General features: G+C 39.0%; 1 protein-coding gene across 1 annotated transcript in view; it reads right to left on the reverse strand.

The window, feature by feature from the left end:
• Window positions 1–20,519, reverse strand: part of AASS (aminoadipate-semialdehyde synthase) — a 24,947-nt gene extending 4,428 nt beyond the window's left edge. Inside the window, exons 1-19 of the mRNA XM_010004307.1 lie at window positions 20,307–20,519; window positions 20,010–20,186; window positions 19,310–19,394; window positions 18,509–18,576; window positions 18,253–18,399; window positions 17,177–17,255; window positions 16,944–17,071; window positions 16,615–16,763; window positions 15,310–15,432; window positions 15,046–15,157; window positions 14,478–14,537; window positions 14,320–14,387; window positions 10,747–10,868; window positions 7,349–7,478; window positions 6,402–6,512; window positions 4,968–5,076; window positions 4,410–4,550; window positions 2,506–2,673; window positions 153–248 (exon numbers count right to left, since the gene is read on the reverse strand). Coding sequence (XP_010002609.1) covers window positions 153–248; window positions 2,506–2,673; window positions 4,410–4,550; window positions 4,968–5,076; window positions 6,402–6,512; window positions 7,349–7,478; window positions 10,747–10,868; window positions 14,320–14,387; window positions 14,478–14,537; window positions 15,046–15,157; window positions 15,310–15,432; window positions 16,615–16,763; window positions 16,944–17,071; window positions 17,177–17,255; window positions 18,253–18,399; window positions 18,509–18,576; window positions 19,310–19,394; window positions 20,010–20,186; window positions 20,307–20,519 — 2,286 coding nt within the window. The remainder of the gene's footprint in view (window positions 1–152; window positions 249–2,505; window positions 2,674–4,409; window positions 4,551–4,967; window positions 5,077–6,401; window positions 6,513–7,348; window positions 7,479–10,746; window positions 10,869–14,319; window positions 14,388–14,477; window positions 14,538–15,045; window positions 15,158–15,309; window positions 15,433–16,614; window positions 16,764–16,943; window positions 17,072–17,176; window positions 17,256–18,252; window positions 18,400–18,508; window positions 18,577–19,309; window positions 19,395–20,009; window positions 20,187–20,306) is intronic.
• Between the last annotated feature and the right edge of the window lie 1,841 nt (window positions 20,520–22,360).

Below are 22,360 nucleotides of genomic sequence, written 5' to 3' on the forward strand. Positions count from 1 at the left end.
CTGCTGAAGAAAAATCTTCCTAATTTCCAGAAACAAAAAGCATAGAAGACCAGGATGCAATACAAGATTCCCACTGCTAAGCACACTCAAGCCTAGCAATATGAAAATTATTAATAAAGCAGAGGAAAGGCAGAATAATCAGAGTAACTCACCCAGGTTAGAGGTGGTGTAGTTGAGCTTAGCAAAGGGTAAGGATCTGGGTTAATTAGTCCAAGTTTTACAAAGCCTCCCATAGTTTTAGAATACCCCTGAAATAAAAAAATAACATGGTTAAAAATAATAAAAACTTCAAACTGAGGTGAGTATTTCTCCTTGGTTTGAATATAGTGTGGATACAACCATGGCAGTGTTAAGCATTATTCCTGTGGGAAAACAGACACAATAAGACGATGCCAGTGGGGCTACTGTTACAGAGTGGTACCTTCCTCAGTACCTCTCCACCCTTCCACCTACGTTTTCAAAACTCTCTTTAATGGTTTATTATGATTCTGCCATCAATACATTGGTTCATGAGATTAAAGGGGAAGCCAGCCAGCACTTACTCAAACCCCAGCACATGGTGACAGACAGGATGACATCAGCCAGCTGGCCCATAAACTACTGAACACAGGGACTCCACCTCTGAACTCAGCTCACCCCAGTTTTACACCAGTGAGATTGTATGGACATCAGATAAACTAATTTCAGAGATAAGAATACTGTGTGTTTGTATCTTTCCTTCAGGATATCAGAGACATCCAGAACAGCAGTGGAATGATATTTACAGGGAACTGCAAAGGCTGCAGTAGGTTGCATGATAAAATCAGTCTCAACTGGTTTCTGTTAATTTTTGTTGGTATCCTGTTAACACTCCCACTGAGCTGCTGGATACCTGAAAACATTTACATGCAAATGACTACAGCCCTGTAAACAAGTAGAATAGTGGAAATAAAGCAGCCTGACGGAGGGGTAATTACAATTAGGAGCCACCTCCACCAGCACTAGGGTATCAGCTCATATGGCCTCGCAATGAGATCCTTCTGTGATGTCTTTACGCGGACTCCATGAGCCATCTGAACTTAATCTAGAAAAGACACTCCTCAGGGATGTTAGCTTCTGCACGGAATGGTTTGCTTTCTGCTTTGCAACAGAGCAGCATGTGCAGAAGTCCAACACTATCTTCTGTCCTGCTCAGCACAATGCTCTGGCATGTAGGTGCCACATAGGCAGAGGTAAGGCAAGCTCTTCCAGGCAACCCGACCAAAGTCACCACAACCCAAAGTGACGGACCTGCTCTGAGGGTAATGAAAATATCACTAACCACAGAAACAACATTTTTGCAGCACACTAATAACAATTCTTCATGGCACCCTGATATTTTTGCTTTTCCTTGTGAGAACACCTATATAAAAGAAGAACATTTTACCAGACACCAAATGGAAGAGTAGACACTGTAATATTAAGGCTTCATGATGAGATAGAAGCCTTCTACATATTTTTAGCTTCTGAACAAGAGGTTGTATCTAGGCTGACAAAGAGAGCTATTGCAATATGTAACCCTTATTCCCCCATATTGGCCTTCCATCTTCTTTTGCTAAGCAAGCATTCTGCCCTCTCAGAAATAGAGAAAAAATCCTGTTGTATTGCAATAGAGGAATTAAGGGGGAAAGGACATACACATTCCTCAAACCATGTGCAAAACAGTAACTTAAAACTTGACATAAACCCTAAATCAATAGACATGTTGCAACATCCACAACAGCTTTTTCAAACCTTCAGTATGATTTTAGGTTTATTCCTTCTTGATGTATATTGACCAATAAAATGATAAAAGAAGAAATCTGAAAGAAAAAATATTATGTTTTGATTTTGCTTTGTGTACCTACCAAACAAAAGAAGAGTTTATCAGCTACAAGGAAAACACATTTATCTCTAAATATTTTACTTAACTGACCAAAAAGTTAAAGCTGCTCAAATTCAAGATTTCCAATTATTTCGTGAAAAATTTTCTCAGTTTGATAGAAAGTTGTAATTTTCTGTAAGATTTTTACATTATGTTTTTCATAGGAATATAAGCAAAAAACTGTAAGTCCTAATTTTTATCAGCTTTTAAAGAACAGATCAAGTCTTAAAAAAACATATCAGCAACACAAACCACAGAAACATGTCAGATTTAATTTTTTTAAAAAATTTCTATTAATCTGACACCAAATACAGAGTCAGAGAAAAAAAAGAAACACAGATACAGACTATGCCAGCCAACTGAACAGCTGCCTTAAACAAGTACAACTGTTTTTCTGGTTTGCAACAAACACCTATTAAATAAACCAGGTAAAGATACATTAAAAAAATGAGAAAGTGCTTTTAATTATCTCTTAATTTGGATAGTGGAAAGCTCACAAAAAGCAAGTACAGTGCTATAAAAGAACAAATTTTAAATACAGAGTTTGCTTGAAATGACTACATTCACCTCTTGAGGAAAACAATAATAATAACAACAGTAACTTAATAACAACAATAACTTACTTTGTATCTTAAGGTGCCTCTCAATAAAGTGTGAGCTGTCTGAATACCATATGGCTCAGCATATTTTGTACTGTCTCTGTTAGGAAAACCTTCAAGATTCAATCCTGGGAAAAAATCCATCGAAGTAACAGAATCAAGTAATGCTCCTCCAGCTGGAATATTGATAATCTAAATTTTGTGAAAAAATAGCAATGTTATTTTGGTGCAGTGTTATTTAATTTGTTTTACAATGGAAAAGATGAAGTGTGCTCTAATTAGGAACAATATGCTTAATGTTTCTGGTGCAAAGACAGACCCAACCTAAATAAAAGAGTTGCACAAGCCAATTACACATATCTTGTGATGGAAGAGCATGCACTATGTCAGCCATTACTAGTCAAAGTTGTTTGTTGGCTTGGGTTTTTTATGTGGTAGAAGAATGCAAGTATGAAGAGAAGGATGTGGGTTTGTTTCTCTTTTAAAAAAAACAATAAAATAGATCAGGTGATATCAGACTGATATATAAAACTGCTGCCCATGTGTCTTTACTTGCAGTTACAAAGCACAGCGAGAATGCACATTGAAGGAAAACAAAATCAGGTTGTCGTCCTATTATCACTCCCAACCAAAGCCTTGAACCTTGCTTCCTTCAAGCAGCTGCTGCACCCATCTGATATGCACCATTAATACAAAGTCATTTTGTGACTTCTGAGCAAAGGGGCAAGGTTTTCTTCCAGAAGAAAGCCTAAAGCAATGAAGTCTGAAGCAATGCCGGAAGATCTTACTGTGTTTGTCAGGCAAGACAAATACAATGGTGTGGAAGAATCCTGCACAACAGTGAAAGACAGCTAAGGATTTAGTGGCAAGGAGGAAAAATTGTACAATTTACTGACAAGCTCATATGGTGCTCTCATAATGAATCATTCATATGCATGATCTAATTTTTCCTAGCAACGGGTGAACCAGGTCAGAATTAAATAAGAAACATTTTCACATTCTCCAAGAAACCCTTTCATCTCAAACTTACATAATGTGTTGTTGCTTTTTAAGTAATAAACCAATGTATAATCCCTGAATTTCTCCTTTCTTATTACAATAAGAGCACTAGAGCACCAAAATGTCATGATAAAACATCTCAAAAGACTTCTCAGTTTTGCAGATCAAGAAGTTTATATAATTAGCTAAACTTTACAGTGGTTATAGAAGGCAGTTTCCTTGACATTTCAAGAGCTCCTGCTCAGTAACTACTCTGAGCAAGCGGGAACAATCAAATGGATTGGACTGGAAAGCAGAAATGTGAAAATGGCTTGCAATTGCTTTGCACAAATCAGTTACAATCTTTCCATAAAACAGATGCAGTGACATTTGCTAGGTTGTCTACTCTAATGACTCCTGCACAAACAGCAAAACAAAGTTTCCATAAAACACATCAGAAAGCACTGTGCACTTTCAGAAAATTCACTCAGTGTGTTAACCGCACCAAAAGATATCAAGAGTATTGCTATGCACTGTGCAAGTACAGAACAAAGCTGTTTGGTTTACAGACATGACTGGACAGCATAGAAACTAGAAGGATGTACTCTCACCTTTGTTTCACAGAGCCAAATACAGGGCAATTAAGTGGCAAAACAAAAACACAAAAGTGATAGAAGCTGAACCCACAACACCAACCTCAATCAAGTGCTTTTTTCATTACAACACGGTCTTTCTTTGCAATCACTTTCTATACAGTAAGAAGTAAGCTGGCAGTAGCCTGGAACCATCACATTCTAAACACAGGATTAAGAGATGTATGCAACTTGCTTAGATAACTGACTGTCACTGGCTCGAAAGTAAACACAGCACCTTACAAATCCCAATTCTTTCCTTAGCCCAATTCCACCTTCTTTGTGTTACTTTAAATTGAAATGTTAGGATTACTTCACCTCTCCATTTTTTAAATATGTAGCAGACTGAACTGTATTCAGCAACACTCCTTGTGGGCTCCAGCTGAACTTGTACCTCAGAGGATTGTCAGAGTGCTCTGGAGCTGGTAGGCCACCGCAGAAAGAAGTGTAGGATACAACCTGTCAGATTAATCCACAGGAAAGCAACAATGAAGAGAAGTCAAATGAGGATGCAAACAGAAGAGAGCTACCTTGCAGAATCTCCATTAGTTCTTTAACTTTCTGTTGTCATTATCCCCCAAATGGGCCAAATAAGAAGATGTACAGTGGACAGGGGAAATCAAAAGAATTTCAGTGACCAACAGTGTCAGTCACTGTCCATAGAGGAGAGGAAACCAAAACACACACTGAGGCAAAGCCATCTTAGTTGGTAGTCTCACCAAGTGGATTAGTCGGCACTAAATTCCAAGGATCAGAAAAGGTAAGGTGTCCAGACTCAGTTACACATCAGTGCCATGACTAAAAACTGGCTGGTGTTAAAGGAACAACTTTACTAATAAAATCTTGGCAGAACTACGCACTACCTGCCAACCTTACCGTAGCACCAACTTCTTTTGCTTTGTCAATGCATTCCATTGCCAACATATGGTCAAGACCAGGATCCAAACCCATTTCACTGATAACTGTAATGCCAGCAGCTTCTACACTAAAAAAAACAGGGATTCAGAGCTGTAAGAATAATCACTATCACTGGCCTTTTAGTCAGGAAATCTGCCTAAGAAAGGCCCATTAAACTTTCCCCAACAAAGTAAATTCTGGGCTCTTGTCTGCAGCTTGTGGGGGGAAAAAAAAAACACCAAAAAAAAACCACAAAAAAACCACACCAAACATGTTAAAACCCAATCAACAATCATTGGCTAAAAGTCACTGTAGTCTTGGTTTCTCTCACTTCTGTGCAAAATTTAGCAGCTGGTGGAAAATTATATACCAGCTGCTCTGTATCCCACATTCTCTTGGACAGTGCTATAAAGCAGGAAGGTAGTAATGCAGAGGACAGCATGGGGCTAGTCATAATTGCCCCAAACATCTCCTGCAGAGATGAGAGATTTAAAGACTTTCCGAATTATAAGCATTTGGGGTTTCTTTTCTTAACCTTTACCTAAAGTCCCAAAGCAGCTCACTTATCACCAGAAAATGAGGTAATTTGTTTTATTTTCAAACTCACTGTGTTTTGAAAACTGAGCTGGTGTTTGGTTTTTCTTGTTGAGAGCATGGTACGACCTCTTAGCATCATAGCAAGAAGCAGAAGAGAGGCCCCCCAGCCTCCCTCATTGTCTGCAACACTGCTTCTCTACCTGTCTAGCTTTATCCGGTTTATCTTTTGTAGAGATAGAGCATGTATAATTCTCTTCTCTCTTGAATTCACTTCAGAGTGTCCCGTATCGTGACTGAGAGAAACTAGATGAAGCTCCATGCTCAAAACAACTTCCAATCATGTAACAGGACAACACAAACAGAATAGTTTGAACTGCTACCAATTTGAGACTAATATAGTGGATGTGTCCAAAAGAAGGTGGCATGAAGGATACTGCTTTACAAAGAACAAGCCAAGAATGAGCTTTTATTAGGAGAATGTGAAGGATGACAAACAAGCTTGCTGTTCCTAGTAGAACAGGACAGCCCAGCTGCTCAGCTCAAGTATCAGCCCAGCTCAAACATCCTAACAGGTCTGAGGGGAGGACAGAAGGCACATTAACATGGAATAAGATAGGGCATGCTGATAAGTACATTCCAGTGTTTAGAGCACTAGTTTTACCAGATTGGGGTTTGGACACATTTAACTGCTCTGCCTCAGCCTCCACATGCAACTTTGGGGAAAGGTACTTAGTTTTCCATCATAGAAAGGGGGGGAGAAATAACGCAGAAAATGGTAATTCACAATAAACATTGCAGGTGTAATGGACTGCAAAATATTCAGATAATGCACTAAAGAAGGAAGCAATAACAGGGAGATGCTACTCTCATACCCACCTCTCCTGGAGCTCTTTCATAGCTGGTGTTAAGTAGCTGGCTGTTACCAAGTTCACTTTGTTGTCAATACATTTCTTAGCAACAAAAGGATGTGCTGAATACGGCAACAAACTACAAATGAAGGAGAATTAAGTAACATCAAAATCCAACCAGTTACTCATGTTGTCACTGGAAAGGCACTCACAAATGTTGTTTGTATGCCTAAAAAGAGTAAATTCAACAGTCATACCTGCCTTGCCCTGAGCAGTTTCATACCTACACACGTGAAATGCTACCCCCATCAGAAGAGCATTATTGAATGCACTCAGAACAGAAAGCAGGACAACAGGAGATTCCTTCTACAGACAGCATCCTTTGTCACACTTCTCTTTGTAAAAAACAAAGCACTGACTGCTTCTGAAGGCCACCTTCTATACAGACATGCTGGTTTAGAAGACACAAAACTGTAAAACCAACCCTGAGAAAGCCTGCAGTACAATCATCTTGCTGAAGCACTTTGTGAAAAGCATGCTCTACATGGAAACAATCCTAATGACATCTGTGGCAAAAGGGACAAAACGGCAATGACTATGAAGTCACTTCCTTGCCTGTTTCAATACATAGAAAGGTATCTTTTTTTAATGGCATATTCAGTAGAAATGACCAAGATATTGCCTCCTTTTGCAAACATGCAAATCTGATCCCTGGAATACATACACTGGTAGACACAGCTGGCCCTCACACTGATGCTGCTGTAAAAGCCCCTTTGAAAGTCCTGATGCCTCACTACGTAAAAAGGCAGTGGTCAGTTACAACTATTTACATCCACAAATATGACCCCAGTTGTTCAGCATTTAAAAAAAAAAAAAAAAAAAAAAGGTTACCATGTTGATTTAGGTCACTGAACTAGGACAAAGAAGCAGCACAACTTAGGGTTGAGTCTACCATTTTTTACACAGAATTCTGACCTGATCACAAGGTCGTGTTTCTTCACCAAAGAGGACAGCTTTTCCTCATCCTTAATGACATCCATATGAATTGAAGTAACGTTGCTGTATTTTTTTGTCAGTTGTTCAAGTTGTTCCTTCATGACAGATGCTGTTTTGAAAGTAAAACATGATCAACTGTTATCTAAAGACAAAGGTAAGTTCTAAGCATTCCCATATATAATTGTGCTTCACATACACCTCCTTCTTCCCAAAGAGGAAATAGTTACATGGATGTTTTCCTTCACTAACAGTTGAAGAGAAATTAGGCATAAAGCACCTTACTTCTCCTAAAGTAGTCAATTTTACTACCAATTGCCACTGTCAGGCTATAGCAGCTGTAACTCAAAAACAAGCATCTACAAAGAATATTTACTCTCAGAAGTTAAGAAATGCTCACTGCTAAACTGTTTAACAAGAAAATACTTGTATCCAATTAGCAACTTTTTTGGTATACTTAAAAATTAGCTAAAGTTTTGACTGCAGTTTTCCTGTCCAGACTAGGTCAGCACAAATTACTTATGCAAAACTAGGAGTCCTCCCTTCTTTTCCACTCTGTGAAGTAGATCTAGAAGATGAGATCAAGGACTGCTAAGCCTATCTTTGGGCAGTAGGACACTCCAGAACCCACTGGCTCGCTTATATCACGTGCATGTGTCCTCCTGCCGTGGTTTTCTACAGCAGCACTATCTACATTTGCCAGGAAACTGAGCACCCATATGGTCGGAAAAAAGATAACTAAACAGAAAGAAGTACACATTCACACCTAAGTGTTTTTTAGAGAAAAGGAAAAACATTCTGCTAATTTAATGCATCTCTTACGCACAAATGAGTAACAAAAGTGTAATTAACCAGTTACAAAAACCCAACACTTTTATTATAGGCTAGGCAAGGTCATGATCCACCCCAAAAGAATACTCCTGTGTCTTTAACTTTGACCCCTCATAAACACCTGTATACTCTAAGTTTAAAAAAAAACACAGATACTGGAGGTTCGGTCTTTGATATCCCGGATGAACATCTGATGCTCTTTGGTAAATGTCAAAAGGTACTGTAAAAGACCACACAAAGTTTTAAAAAAACAAGTGAACAAACCACTGATGGAAGGATAAAAGTACATTCTTCTGGAATCCTTAGGAATGTACTATTATCTTGGATCTAGAATAAGATCAATTACAGAAAGTGTTTGAGGGTGAAGAATGCAAATGATAGTCACACAACAGGCTTGAGAACAGTTTTAGACAAAGATCACAAGAAAGCAGCAAGAGCTGTAGTAAAGACTTCTACTGATATCAGAGAAGGTGGTTTACCTATACTAGAACAATAACCCTGCAACATAAGGTCTAGGAAAAAGAAAAAAAATATCACCAGCAGAAAAATATAATAACATGTCTACTATGCCCAGTCAAAAGTATCACTAGCCCATTTGGGCAGAATAGGTTTTTTGGGGTTTTTTTTTTGAGATAGACTATTAGTGGAAAAACTGTTGGGGGGGGAACCAAAAGGATCAAACAAATGAAAAACTTTAAAAAGGAGTTAAAGAGCACCAAAGTTAAGAGTAATCAGTAGGAACTCAATTACATCCCACATACAGCGCTATGAAAATTAAGCAACAATTTTTCTTTTCCTTATTTATTTGGTGGACAATCACAAAATAGACTTGATCTTCATGCTTTTATTTGGGGGGTACTTTACCAACCTTTACTTAAATGACTTGTCCAGTGGTCTGCTTGGCAGCACAAGGTGTAGGAGAAAACTAGAATGCCAAAAACCCTCACCATTTAATCACTTAATACCTAGATGTATTAAATACTCTTGGCATTCGTGAGCTCTTCAATATCCTGGCAAAGCAGCACTGTATAACTAGAAAGATAGGGGAAAAAATAAAAAAATAACTAATAACTACCTATCCCAAAAAGTGCCTTGCCTTGCAGGTTTACAACCTCAGGTGAAAGAATTGAAAAATTAAATAGCATTGAAACAGGCAAAGATTTTGTTCTAGCTTTGACCTTCACACAGAAATTCAGAAAAGGCATGCTCGGTGTTTCCCAATTTAAGGAAACATTGTGTTGCACTGACTCTCAAAGGAAGATTTCAACAGAAAAATGGTATGCTCAATGTTCTAAAAGTGAACTGAAAAACAATCACTTTCAATTAGTACAACAATTCATCTGGAAGCTTAAAGTATTTTATGTCATTATGTAGTCCATATTTTCTCCTTGTTTTAAAAATGGTCACTTCTCTAACCTGGCCAAATAAATGCAGAGCTGAAGTATTCAATCAGTTTTTGATGGTAGTAGCTATTTCCACAAATGCATAGACTACTTTTTTTGTGTGTGTGTCTGGTATAGAATCTGCATGTTTTTAAGCTACCCAGATTAAGAGGCACCTGCTATGTTTGCTCAGTGTGTGGTAAAAACAGATCTTTTGGTTCACCTGGTTTCCCTTACTGCTACTGCACTTCAGGGACTAGATGAAGGTTCCGTAGTGATGAGGAGATGGACACTGCACATTGCTGCAACCTTTGCCTGTTCACTGCATCAGTCAGTGCTAATAACAAGAGTGCAGGTCCTTTGTAGTTCTTCTCTTCTGCCTAGCAAATCTTTTCCCAGGGGTTAAAAGTACTATGGTTATCACTGCAAAGGGCAGCATAAGCAGCCAAGTGTGAAAGTAACATGAAGGAAAAAAAACCACAACAAATCAACAACAATAATAATAACAACAAAATTCAACAGAAATATAATCTTAAGATATAAAGAAAACCACTTCCCAGCAAAGTATCTTTCAGGCAATACAGCCTGGGTTTTAAATCTGAAATCACAGAATCAGTGTGAAGTCACCACTGAGGGTACAGAAAAGTGTTTCTGAGGTGCCCAGCCTGAAATATGCTACAGATAAAACCAAAAGAGAGGAATAAACAAGCAGACATGTGGGCCTGATAGGAAGGACAGGGTCTTAAGTTACTGTAGCCACAGTACTGGCTACAAAAACAGCAGAAGCTTCACCATGGAGATGTCTATAAAAACAATTTCACCTTCTTATTGTGTGAGCGTGAAAACAGAGTCAAGCATCAACAAAAGTGATCGACTAACTACAAAACCAATCCCAAGCTGAAAGCAGGTTAGAAGTAAAAATACTTCTAATTTCTCTCTAGGTTACATGTGCAAACAGTAAGGTTCTCATGCAGCTAAGTCATTTTCAAATCCATTATATAAGCTCAGAAAGCTACAAAATCATTTTCTACTGTGCACAGAAACAAAGACTTTCTTTATCTGTTCTCAGACCAGATCTATGTATTACTTATGAGAAAGTTTCTGCCATGCTAACAGGTTTAAAGAAGACATAATTTTTCAATTAAAAACAAGCTAAGTCTTACATACCAACTGTGATGTCAACGTTGGAATCTCTAGTGAGATATTCAAGTACAGGGCCAGAAACATAGCCAGACCCGAGCAATAAAACTCTCTTCTTATTACCCATCTTCAGCGATTGAGCTTGTTCCCTAGGAGGTGTTACAGGAAAAATTAAAAACTACCCAGAAGAATGAAGCTGTAAGCTGCAAAAGCTAACAGAATAATTATATTTTAGTAAGTCTACAGACCATGAGCTCTATTCAGACCAAGAGTCAAGTTCCTGGCTATTCAATCCAAGACTGGGAAACCACTGTCTAGAATTGCTTCCATTCTTCTGCTGCATAACTTCTATTTTTTTCCTCTAACATAAGCATGACCGAATCCATCAATACCTCTACTGCTTCTCTAGGTGCTACTGGATGTTCGAAAAATTTTTCCTCAGTGGTCACTGTATTTTTCCCAATGGCCAAACGACTGTAACCTGATCACTTGAGGACTGTAAAGCTGTCTGCATCATGTTGGGCTGTCAGAAAGGGATTCCAGGGATTCCAGGTTCTGCTTTGCTCCCTTTACATCATGGGTAACTGTTAAGTACACAAAACCATGCTGGTGAAAGCCTATTTTAACTAAGCTGTACTGGGTTCATCTTAGTCCATCATAGGAACATCATAGTCAAAAAAAGACAAATAAAAGTTAATGCCAAATTAAGAAATCCTGTTTGCAGACAAGAATTCTGTCTTGAAAGCCATCAGAGTGTTTCAACCAAGCTATTATAACTCTCCTAAATAAATGTAAGAAATAACTCTCCTGTTGATTTTCTATAGAAAATTGATTCATGTCAGGTTTTGTATTTCTTTTTGCCAACCAGAATACCATAGTGCAGCAGTTGCTTAAGTATGATCTCATAAAGATATAAATTATATTAGGAAAACACATTTTGGTTGTTTATAATTATTTTCCCTTTTAGCTTAATTTTGCATTAAGTTGTAAAATTAGGATTGTAAATTGTCTGTCTAAAGTATCATCACTATTCAGATAAAAAATGTGGCAAATAAAAAATTCTTCTTAAGGCACTTTTTATTGCTGAAGAAAAAGAAGCTGTTCATTGCCTTACTGTTTAACCTAATGAAGACTAATGACTAATGAAGACGGAAGTTGGCTTTTCTTACGCCACATCCTGAAAACAAATTTTGTAAGTGTATAAGCAAGTTTCTCAATTTCCCCTTTATCTACTAAGGGTTTACACAGGCATATACTCCACTGTGGATTATGCTACAGAAAGAACCCTGACCTCCAGCTGGCAAGCTCATGTCCACTTTGCTTAAAGCTACTGTCCTCAGAAGGGGACTAACCATGTCTACTAAATAATGTTTGGTTCAGACCTTTTGGGGGGCTCCACGTGACATCCTCAACTCAATTTTTGGTTGTGTTTTTCCATTTAAAAGTTGGCCACAATAATGAAGAATGGTGTTGCAGCCTGCCAGAGCAATACCTAGTAGCATGACAACAAGAGTGGTATTGCATGGCATAAAGTACCTGACTACATTTGCAAGGCCTCAAACAACAGTGTTGAAAGTCCACCTTGAGTGAAGAGAGTTAAATCAGTACCAAATACACCTATATAATCTGTCTGAAGCACATTCCCACCTACTAACTGTGTCTGAGTAGTTGCAAATCTTGAATTACTCTCCAAAATTCCAGATGTTCCATATTCCCTTCTCCCACTTTCATGCTGAATTAAAATTTTGTTTAAAAAAATCTTTTCAATTCATTAAATCTGAATAGGATGTTCCAATGTATCACCTCTCTAATCTGTCTAATAATTATTAATCCATTCACAATAAAGCCTCCTAAGCCATTATATGCTTTCATATGACAAACTGGAGGACCTTCCATCTTCTGTTAATTCAAGTATGTTCTTCTTCCACAGCTATCCCTTCATGGGCAAGGGAAGAAAAAGAATTCCTTTTACCTAGAGAGAGCAGCAGTGATATGTAGAAGCTTAGAGCAGCAGTGTTGATAAATGGGAGCCTACCCACAGGAAAGAAAGCTGGGTTTTGCAATCAAACTTATCACATGTATTTAAATCTTTCCCAGTGTCTAGAATGAGGTCACACTTGGATCAAACATAGCTGTCTGCTCTAGGACAGGAACAAACATGAGCTGCCAAATGACCCATCAAGAGCGGGAACAGAATCTATACCATCTCAGAATAGAACATTTCAGATTGTGGCTATTCTCTACATACAAGTTTAAATAAGTTAGTGATGTTAATCTATGAAGAAGTAATAGTTCAGTAATAACTGTAATTACCAAACAGTAATACTTCAAGGCCTACATTCTTAATGGGATATGCCATTGCAGCTGTGTGAGGAACCAGTGGCAGGTATGAAGCAAGTAAAGTGAAAAAATGGAGGTAAGTTCAGAAGACCAAACTGCTTCTACATTCTAGTGGCACTAAAAACAATTCAGCTCATGCAGACTGGCTGTCCTATGTCCGAAATGTTCATGGATTTCCAAAGGGTAAAAGCAATTAGTCTAAATACAGCCCTCAGAGTTTAAACTAGGCACAACTTAACATTTTGTTACAGTAGTAACACAAGGCACATCATTCCTACAGGGTCTAAACAAGAGCCTTTCTATAGCTAAACCATCACACCTTAAGCAGTAAAATCCCTATTTTCATTTGCATTAGCTCCAAAGTTTTCAAAGTAAAGGAGGTTATCATTAGCACGTTTTGCTTTCTGACCACTAAGTGAGGAACACCAATGAACATCTGAAAATCACATGCAACACTGAGGTTTGCAGAAATATAAAAAAACTACCCACAAAAACCCCCTTGAGAATGAAGTCTCCAGATTCTCAGGGTAGTACACACAAGACCATGCAAGCAATTATGAAGAAAGCAAAAAATCCCCCATCATCGTGCTGCGTAAGGAATAAGAAAATTTGTTACTCAGACAGCCTCTTCAGGTGGTCTATCAAACAGCACACATCAAAAAACACTGTGAGCTGAACTCTTTCAGAGGCAAACAGCATGTTACTTTGGGTGGAAAATGTACCTATATTTCACCATGCACAAGTTCATAACTAGAACTCCTGAAGTTCCCAAAGGAAACTGGGGAAGTTTGGCACGCAAAAGCAAACACACTGTGCTTTTAGTGCATAGTGCACAGCACTTGAGCACTAGAGGAAACTAGATACAAAAGTATATGAGAGAGTCTTTTCCTTTCAGCCACTCCTTTCAAAGGATTCTGTTACATCTATTTTTAACCGCCAAGTAGTAACAGAATAATACAGGCATGTGGCTGACTTCTGACTCTGGTACTACAGTCTCCATAACATAAGGAGAAAAATTACCATGTTCTCAGCTTCAGTATAAGTTACTGACAACACATGTTGATGATTTAGGCAATGTGCATGAAGAAAGAAAGAAATCATCAACCTAGAAGACACTGAAACTCAGTGCTATATAGCAGTACTCAACCAAAACAAAAGAGTAAATACATCGAAAAGGAGAGATAGAATGCAGACAAGTTTGTGGGTTGTTGTTTTTTTTTTAATCCCAAAGGAAGTAAACTTCCAGAAGCTACAACTTACCTGCTCTCCCTCAGTTTCTGGATATATTCATACTTAGCTGTCAGTGAGCCATTGGATGCAATCACTGCCTAGAAATACATTAAACAAATGGGGGTTATTTGTGCCCATACGTTTTAAAGCAGAGGAAGACAAGCAGACTGTCAAATTGCAAAACTTACATCTCGAACAACAGCTGAGTAATTCTGGCTTTCAAGTGGTTTTGAGCCTTCTGACAACAGCTACGGAGAGAAGTTATTTCAAATTAGGTCATTTTAGTTCCCATAATTTTTTTTCAGAGTAAAAGATCAAGATTCTAAGCAACATTTAAATGCATGCAACAATACCAATATCTTGTAGATCTGAAACTCTCAGTGTCGTTTGACTTTTATGAAAATATGGGAATCCAAACAGCAGTTTGATTGTGTGTGATTGTAGAGTCCACCAAGAAAATCAGATTTAGATATGTACTGCAAGATCCAGAAGCAATGAAATACCTGCCAGAGCCTGCTTCCTGCCTACACATCATGTTCTTGACAAATCCCTAAGACATCCAGGTCACTAATGTCTCATTTGCATTTGAAAGTATTGCCTCAAGGCTTGAAAACTTTTTTTTTTTTTTTTAAGTACAAAGTCAGTTATGTTCTACAGCAGATTCCTTTTGAATGTATATAGGAGACCAGAAAAGCAACAAACAAGCAGACCAAAGTCCAAGTCTTTTACCTTCTTGTTAGACACAATAGACCTTACCATCTCTTCAATATATGGGAAAAGCATGTCTCCAAAGTACTCAGTTGCTTCTATAGGAAGCTGTGCTGGCAGATTGTCAATGGAACACATCAAAATCCCAGAGCCTTCAACACTGAAAAAGAGAACACAGCTGTTTTAAACTACTTCTCTTCAGTACCTGAAAGGTACCATCTTTCAGAAGTGTTTTAAGTGTGTGATTTTTCAATATAATGTCTCACTGTATAAATTACAAAGGAAAACAATAAAAATTAAAGGCTCTCCCACCTGTCATGAGTAATATGCTGGTCAGCATCATACATACAAAATGGACTGTCAATTGTTGTACACTCCGTCATAAATTCTATAGATCCTCCAGTGTCTGCTGATATGTCACATATTGCCAGAAGTCTAATATGATTGCACAAAAAAAAAAAGGTGTAGAGCATTATCCAAATCACTAAAGAACATAGGTATAAGAGATCACAAGTAAACAGGAAACAAAGGAAATGTGAGAAGATCTATCAGACTTGCAGCTTCATACATCTTAATCAATTTGTAAGTCAACAATACTAAACACAAACAATGACCTCCAGAAACATAATGGGAACCTGGCCCTAATGTATTCATAAGATTTCCACTCTTATCAACAGGATCCATATTTCCTGCATAACTTCTGAAACAACAGGAGAATCCACACACCCATAATTTTCCTCTGCACTCCATGTATTTCCAACATGTCCCATTCATTATCTACCAGTTCACCCAAGCTGTCACTGGGCAGTCCTGTGCAAGAATAACTTCATCACTGTAAAGAGACAGCTAAAGAGGTGGTGGCCTCCTTTCAGGTCACCAACAGCTGGCACAGGTGAAGCATTCATTAGCCTAACTCACAGCCTCTGTCTCCACTCAAGGTTAACACATTTTTTATTTACCAAGTGAGAATAAGAAAGGTGTCAAGAATGGGCATAGAAGAAACAAAAACCTGCTTCCTCATTAGGATGCACTGCCATATCCTCCCCAAATCCATCTCCAGGCCAAGTTCCCAGAGAAGTATTACACAAGGCTATTAGAGAAAGGCTGGCTTCTACCCACACCCTGGATTTGAACCTCATGTTCCATCCTTAAAGATATTTAGGGTTGTGAGGCATTCCCACTACTTGCTGCAGAAATCCGAAGTGTTAAGGAACAGGTACTGAACTTGTACAAGCCAAATGACAGGGTTGGAAGAAGTTAACCAACAAACACTGGTGAAGCACAGAAACTTCTAGCAACTGTACAGTAGGTACATTTACCAGATGTCACACTGCTTATATCGGATTCTACACAGGGATCAATGTCAGAACTACCTTTGCAGAAAGACAGCCAGCACCTGTCAATCATTTGCAGTGTGATGTTTTCAAAAACTCCAAACTGTGTAAACAAGACTACAAATCACAGAAGAACAAAAGCAGAATCAAAGGGGCATTGTGCAACATGCAAGAAGAACAAAGTAAGAAACAGAATCATTTGGCAGATATTGTGGTGAAATTGCCGAACACTATGACTTAACCACGGTGCTGCAGAATACTTAGGAGTGTACTGAGGTCTTACTTGTGTGGCAACTCAGGACAACCCTCCGTTGCACCAGCAGGAGATCTAACTGGCACCATCAGCTTCTGAGCATCTTGTCGACTTAACAAGCGAGGAGTATGTTGTTCCCAATATATGCCATTAACTAAACAAGTTGTGTAGGGTGCAATCTGCAAAGAAAGTTACAGATGCCTGATATTCTCATCTTGTACTTTAAGAAGTTGAAAGCACCTTGCCTAGTGTTTTAATGAATGCTCTATCAATCGATGGAGATGCAAAGGTGTAGTAAATACCAGCTAGTCTGGTGAAAGATGGAAAACCTTTTGTAAAAGAACAGAAGAGATGCTTACATCGGTGTTGAAGCGAGAAGTGTAAAGTTCTGGATGTTTATCATAGTCTACTGGATCATACAGTCCATCACGTTTCCTTACAAGATGATGGTGACGACTTAACACTGTCCCATATACTTTTCTGAGGTCTAAGAACAAAAATAAACAAATAAATAGATAGATAGATAAATATGCTGTTATACTTGAGCAAAAGGGGTTCCAGTGTTTTCAGTCACTTTATTGTCACAGCATACCTCCCGATCTCGAAACTTCCTTTAGCTCATGTGGTTCCACAAACTCACATGGGAGGGCATTGAACATTTCTTGAGCACCCTGTAAGAATTGAAGTAGGACTCAGAATGAGCAGAGAATATAAAGGAAGTATAACATTGCTCATTTGGGGTGTGAAAATAAACATAAAAATGCCATGTACAACTTGAAAGTCCTGCTAGAGAACATCTTCAGAGATGTACAGACTATTTCACACATGTTCCCACTTATCCCAAACAAAGCTGCCTGAGCTTTATGTATGAGAAATTCACATGATTCCCCATTTCCACAATACGCCTGACCCACAACCCAATGCTCGGTTTATATTACTAACAGCAGGGCTGGGAAGCCTCAACTCAGCCACAACAGATGATACTGCTGCCAATCTGAGAGGCAGTTTCTCTTTAGGGAAGATCCCTGAAGCCACTCCTCACCAACCAGGCTGTTCTAAAGGCAAAGAATTCCAAGATGACTTTCCCAACGAGCTATGATCATAGAACACAGGCTTTTCAGACATGCCATCCTTTGGTCCAGAAAGCACATATTTACTTAGGCAGTGATTTCACTTTACAACCGGAGCCTAGTTAACCGATCTTTGTTGCCAAAACCAGGAGTAAGCCTTTTACTTATTTGGTACAAAGCAGTTGTAAAGTCCAGCACTTGCAAGCCAAGTCAATGCTATAAAAACAGATACAAAAACTAAGCAAGTATTAGAAAAAAAATATTTCCCTCATACTTCAATAGGGTGATTCAACACACCTTGTGAGCCAAAAGTCAACACAGAGGAGAAAGGAAGAGAAAAATCATGCAGGTGTGAGAGAGGACCAGTAAGACTTAACCCATTTTTTGTGGTAAGAATTTAAAGTCGTCAGCCTTGTTAGGCATTATTTCATCTTATAGGCATTAGTTTAGGGTACTTAAAAATTCTTACTGGCAAAGGAAAACCTGAAGTCCAAGCAAACAAAATTAACCCATCAACCGATTACACTGATATGTATCAAAAGCCAAGAAGTTTTATCAGAAATAATACAGCATTTCATCTTCAAGACAGAATTCTTACCTTAGAAACATTACCAGTGCCTGTAAACACAAATGTTAAGGGCCCAATTGACTTCGGCATCAATCCCAGTGAAATTTCATACCCAGCATCCCGTACTGCCTGCACAGCCTGACTGCTATTCCTGTAGTTATGTGCCATCCCAATGTGCTGAAATCAAAGGCACGGAATCATCAAGATTTTCCAGATTCAAACTCATAAATAGCAGATGCCAAAATGTCACTTTGCAAAAGAAAAATACATACATATATACTCTTACCATGAAGGGAGTGTGATGTCCCAGGGCTAAAAATCGTAATCCCAATCCATGTAGAATGTTAATCATACCTATTAAAAAAAACAAAACAAATCAGACCATCAGTGTCAATTATGAATATGCACAGTTAGAAACTGCAGAGACTGAAGTCTGAAACTATCATGGATATTTTTCCCTGTGTTTTAACATATACTTAATGTAAATACTTTACTTCTAAAGAAAGTCCACATAAACCAGGGAAAGAAATTCAATAGCAGGTCATGACCTTAACCTGCTCTTGGCCACATTATGCATTTCAGTATTATTCAGTACTTCAATATCCTTTTGTGAGATGCATCCACATCACCAGAATCCAAAGAAGGAGATAATAAGGAGTCTCCTGAAGAAAAAGAGTTGAAGTTCAGTAGAAAGGAGTGAGAACCTTGCCTCGCAAACAGCAGTGTAAAAGAATAACAGTGCGACAAACAGATGTTTTCAAACTGGCAGGTCTGACAGCAGCCATTTCTTTCAAAAGCCTATTCAGTTGATCCCTTGATATTTAGTCTGCCTCAGATTAGTTGAATAGACAAATGGGACTTCAAGACAACATGAAACAGTAGATTTTCCAGGAATCCAAAGGACTATTTGACATGTAGTCTCATCAAAAGTAGGGAACACTAAACAAAGAAAACAAAGCTCTTAAAAGCAAGACTTAAAATGACGGTTAGAGACCATTGCTAGTTTCAACTTTCAGGAAACACAGACAAGCAAAAGCGCTACAAGAAGTTACTTGTTGCAAGCCTGCCTTCAGTTTATGCACTATACCTGCTACACCAGCCCACTTTCCAAAGGCCACAACTCGCATTCCTTTATGATCAACCATTTTTTCATAGTCAAACAGTCGAATTTCCTGAAAATACATAGCAAACTAAGCATTAAAATTTTCAGTGAATGCAGTCAGTGGCATATTGCTCTCCTAGGAACTACCTTGTCACAGGCCTTTGTCATCCTTCATGATAGAGGCTGATGGGCATATATAAGAAAGGCAAATAATTCATAACAAGGTTAAAGTATGGAAATAAAAAGCTAACGGTTGCATTGAATTCTTCTTTCAGAGAGCATCTGCAGTGCCCGTGCACCCTTAGCACATGGCTCCCCAGTGTGCCTCTCTGCAGCTGCAGAGCCACTCGCAGCCTCTGCCAACAGGCTGCTCATTCCTGAGTGCGATGGCTGCCTCTAGCTTAATAGCCTTCCAACAAGTTTTCTTGGTCATGCAGCATGAACCTCTCTGGAGCGTACCATGCCCACAACTCATCTGCCTTACACAGATAAACAGAGCAGCACTGCAAGCGTGGGGTCCTCTGAGCAAAACTACTCAGCTGCAGAAAGGATACTGAAAAGAGTTCTCATTAGCTATCTCCAAATGCCAAAAGTAACCACATTAGGCAGCAAGTTTTCAATCATATTTCAGCATTACGTTCCATTTCCACCCCATGCCAATTGTCTTCGCTATGACAAAATTTACCTGTCTTAGAATCTCATCCAAAAGAGGCATGTTTGCCTCTTGGGCTTTAATCGTGTGAGAGAAGAAGGCATAGTTCTTTTTTGGGATTAGTTTGTCCTCTGGAGGTCTCTTTACACCTACTATCAAAGAAGCCTCAGAAATATCTTCTTGAATAATGCCACCTGCTTTGACATAATCCTATGAAAGAGAAAACTCAAAGTAAATTTCTCACATGTATCCTTTTAGTATTATTTTTCCTATACTACGGTTAAAAGCTGAACTAAGGCTTTGGTTATTTAGCACAAAATGGGACCTTACCTTTTCATGGATCGCTCTCCGGTTTGATGGCTGAACCAAGACCTTGTATCCCATCTGTGTCAATTCTTTAACATGCTTTGGTGCTAGAGGTGCTCTTCTTTCCCATGCATTAACATCTTCTCTCCTGATTGCCAGCACAGACTTATGATGATGCCAACACTTAGCATGATGGAACATACACCTACCATTTGTGTGGCTAAAGGCTCGGAGCATGGTAAAGCCTGATGGCAGCAAAGACAGAGCAGTAAAATAATACATGTATATGCATGCTTCAGACATTGTTTGTGCTAAAGTTCTGGTCTCCTTTAACATCTGCTGTAAAACACAAACCAGATACTTTATACTCTGGACTCTAGTTACATCCTACTTTTGTGAGACATTAATTTACTTTCAATATACTCGGTTGCATCCCAGTTTGGTGGGGTGTTGTTACAGAAACAAATTGGTTCTAGGAAGGAAGGCTTTTAATGTGTTCAGTATACTAGTGTACAGCTTAAAAAGAATGCTGGGAACTGTAAGATGCCAATTAAATTCCTTTGCCAGAATAAACATTCAAAGACCAAGTTCAATCAAAACTTGCATCAAGAACTGCAAGAAATAACAAACACAGAGAAAGGAAGTAGAACCCAGGCTATAAATGCAAGCAGTTGACTAAAAGATAAAGCCCAATATGTGAGACAAATGTTAAGTTTTTTTAAAGAATTAATTCTTACACAAGCCAGAAATGGAAGATAAGGACAAGATCTTTACTACTGTTTAGTAGTCAGCATATATGTGGCCAGCAGCAATAGGTTTTCTTTCTAATAAAAATTTTATGCACATTGGAAAAGCTTTATTAGGACAGATTCCCACTGCAGATTATCCTTTTTTTTTTCTCTCTCCTCCTTTTCACTCATGGCAAAGCATATATACCACTGCTTAGTTCTGCTGTGAAGGCAAGGGCTCTGCATAGATGCAGCACCAAATACCTAGGAGCCTAAGGACTTAGGAGATTTATGCGATTAAAAGATGTGGATCTCCAAGATAGAGGCTTCAAAGATGTGAACATTGTTTCCAAACTAATTTTAACCGATAATTTCACATATCTCTGTATCTGAATTACTTGGAAAAAATCCTGTTGGTTCTCATGCCTCAACCAGATGAAATCTCTATATGCCTAAAGTCTTTAGAGGTCCTATTTAACTCAAAGTTTGCTTAAACAGGAAAACTAGCACACAAAGGACGGCATGAACAGGAACACACATCAGCTCCTCTGTGTTAGCTCCAAGTGTAGTCTTCCTACCATTGCTAAATTGGTCCACCAGCAGAAGTTACTGGATGGACGTTGGATCTATTTTATGACACTGCTCTTCAGGATGATTAGGAGGATCCTCAGAGAGCATGTCAGTACGTCTCAGAAATAAGAGGAAGTCTTGTCACACAATGTCTGTCACTGCACGCTATAACAGGACAACGAGAGCAGCTCACACCAATGCACTGCAGCTCATACCCAAGCCTGCAGTGAAGCAAATGCACCTCACACGGAGTCCTACAAGAAGAAAAACCCCACTTAGGAGAGGCAGTGAGCTGCCCTGCACTCACTGATGTGAGGGGAAACCAGGGCAGCTCAGCTAAGCAAACACTCCGTGTGACCTCTGGCAGGCCAGGAGTTCGTACATGTGCCTCCCTGTGCGTGCTCAGGCTTAGCCACACAGATACCGATATCCTGTTGTAAAGGCGAAAGTAACTTCAGCATTCCAAGCCTGCAGAGCTGGCGAACCCTCCGGGGCCCCCTTAGCACCAGCCCAACGCTACCGGCATCTCCCCCGTGATGTGGGAGCTGCTCCACACAACTTCGAGTTGCAGAGACTGAAATAGCGCTCAGCAATACAGCAAAGGCCAAAAAAAAAAAAAAAAATTGCAGCTACGCATTTGATTACCGCACACAATTTGAATACGATCCTACTTCTAGAGTAAGTTGACACACGGGCCTCCGCTGACTGCCTGAGACCAGCTGAGCTGGAGCGTCCGGCGCTCCCGGCCCCGGCCCTGCCGCGGTGGGACAGGCAGGGCCC

Source organism: Chaetura pelagica, unplaced genomic scaffold, assembly GCF_000747805.2.
Source record: "Chaetura pelagica isolate M959 unplaced genomic scaffold, ChaPel_1.0 scaffold68, whole genome shotgun sequence".
NCBI lineage: Eukaryota > Metazoa > Chordata > Aves > Apodiformes > Apodidae > Chaetura > Chaetura pelagica.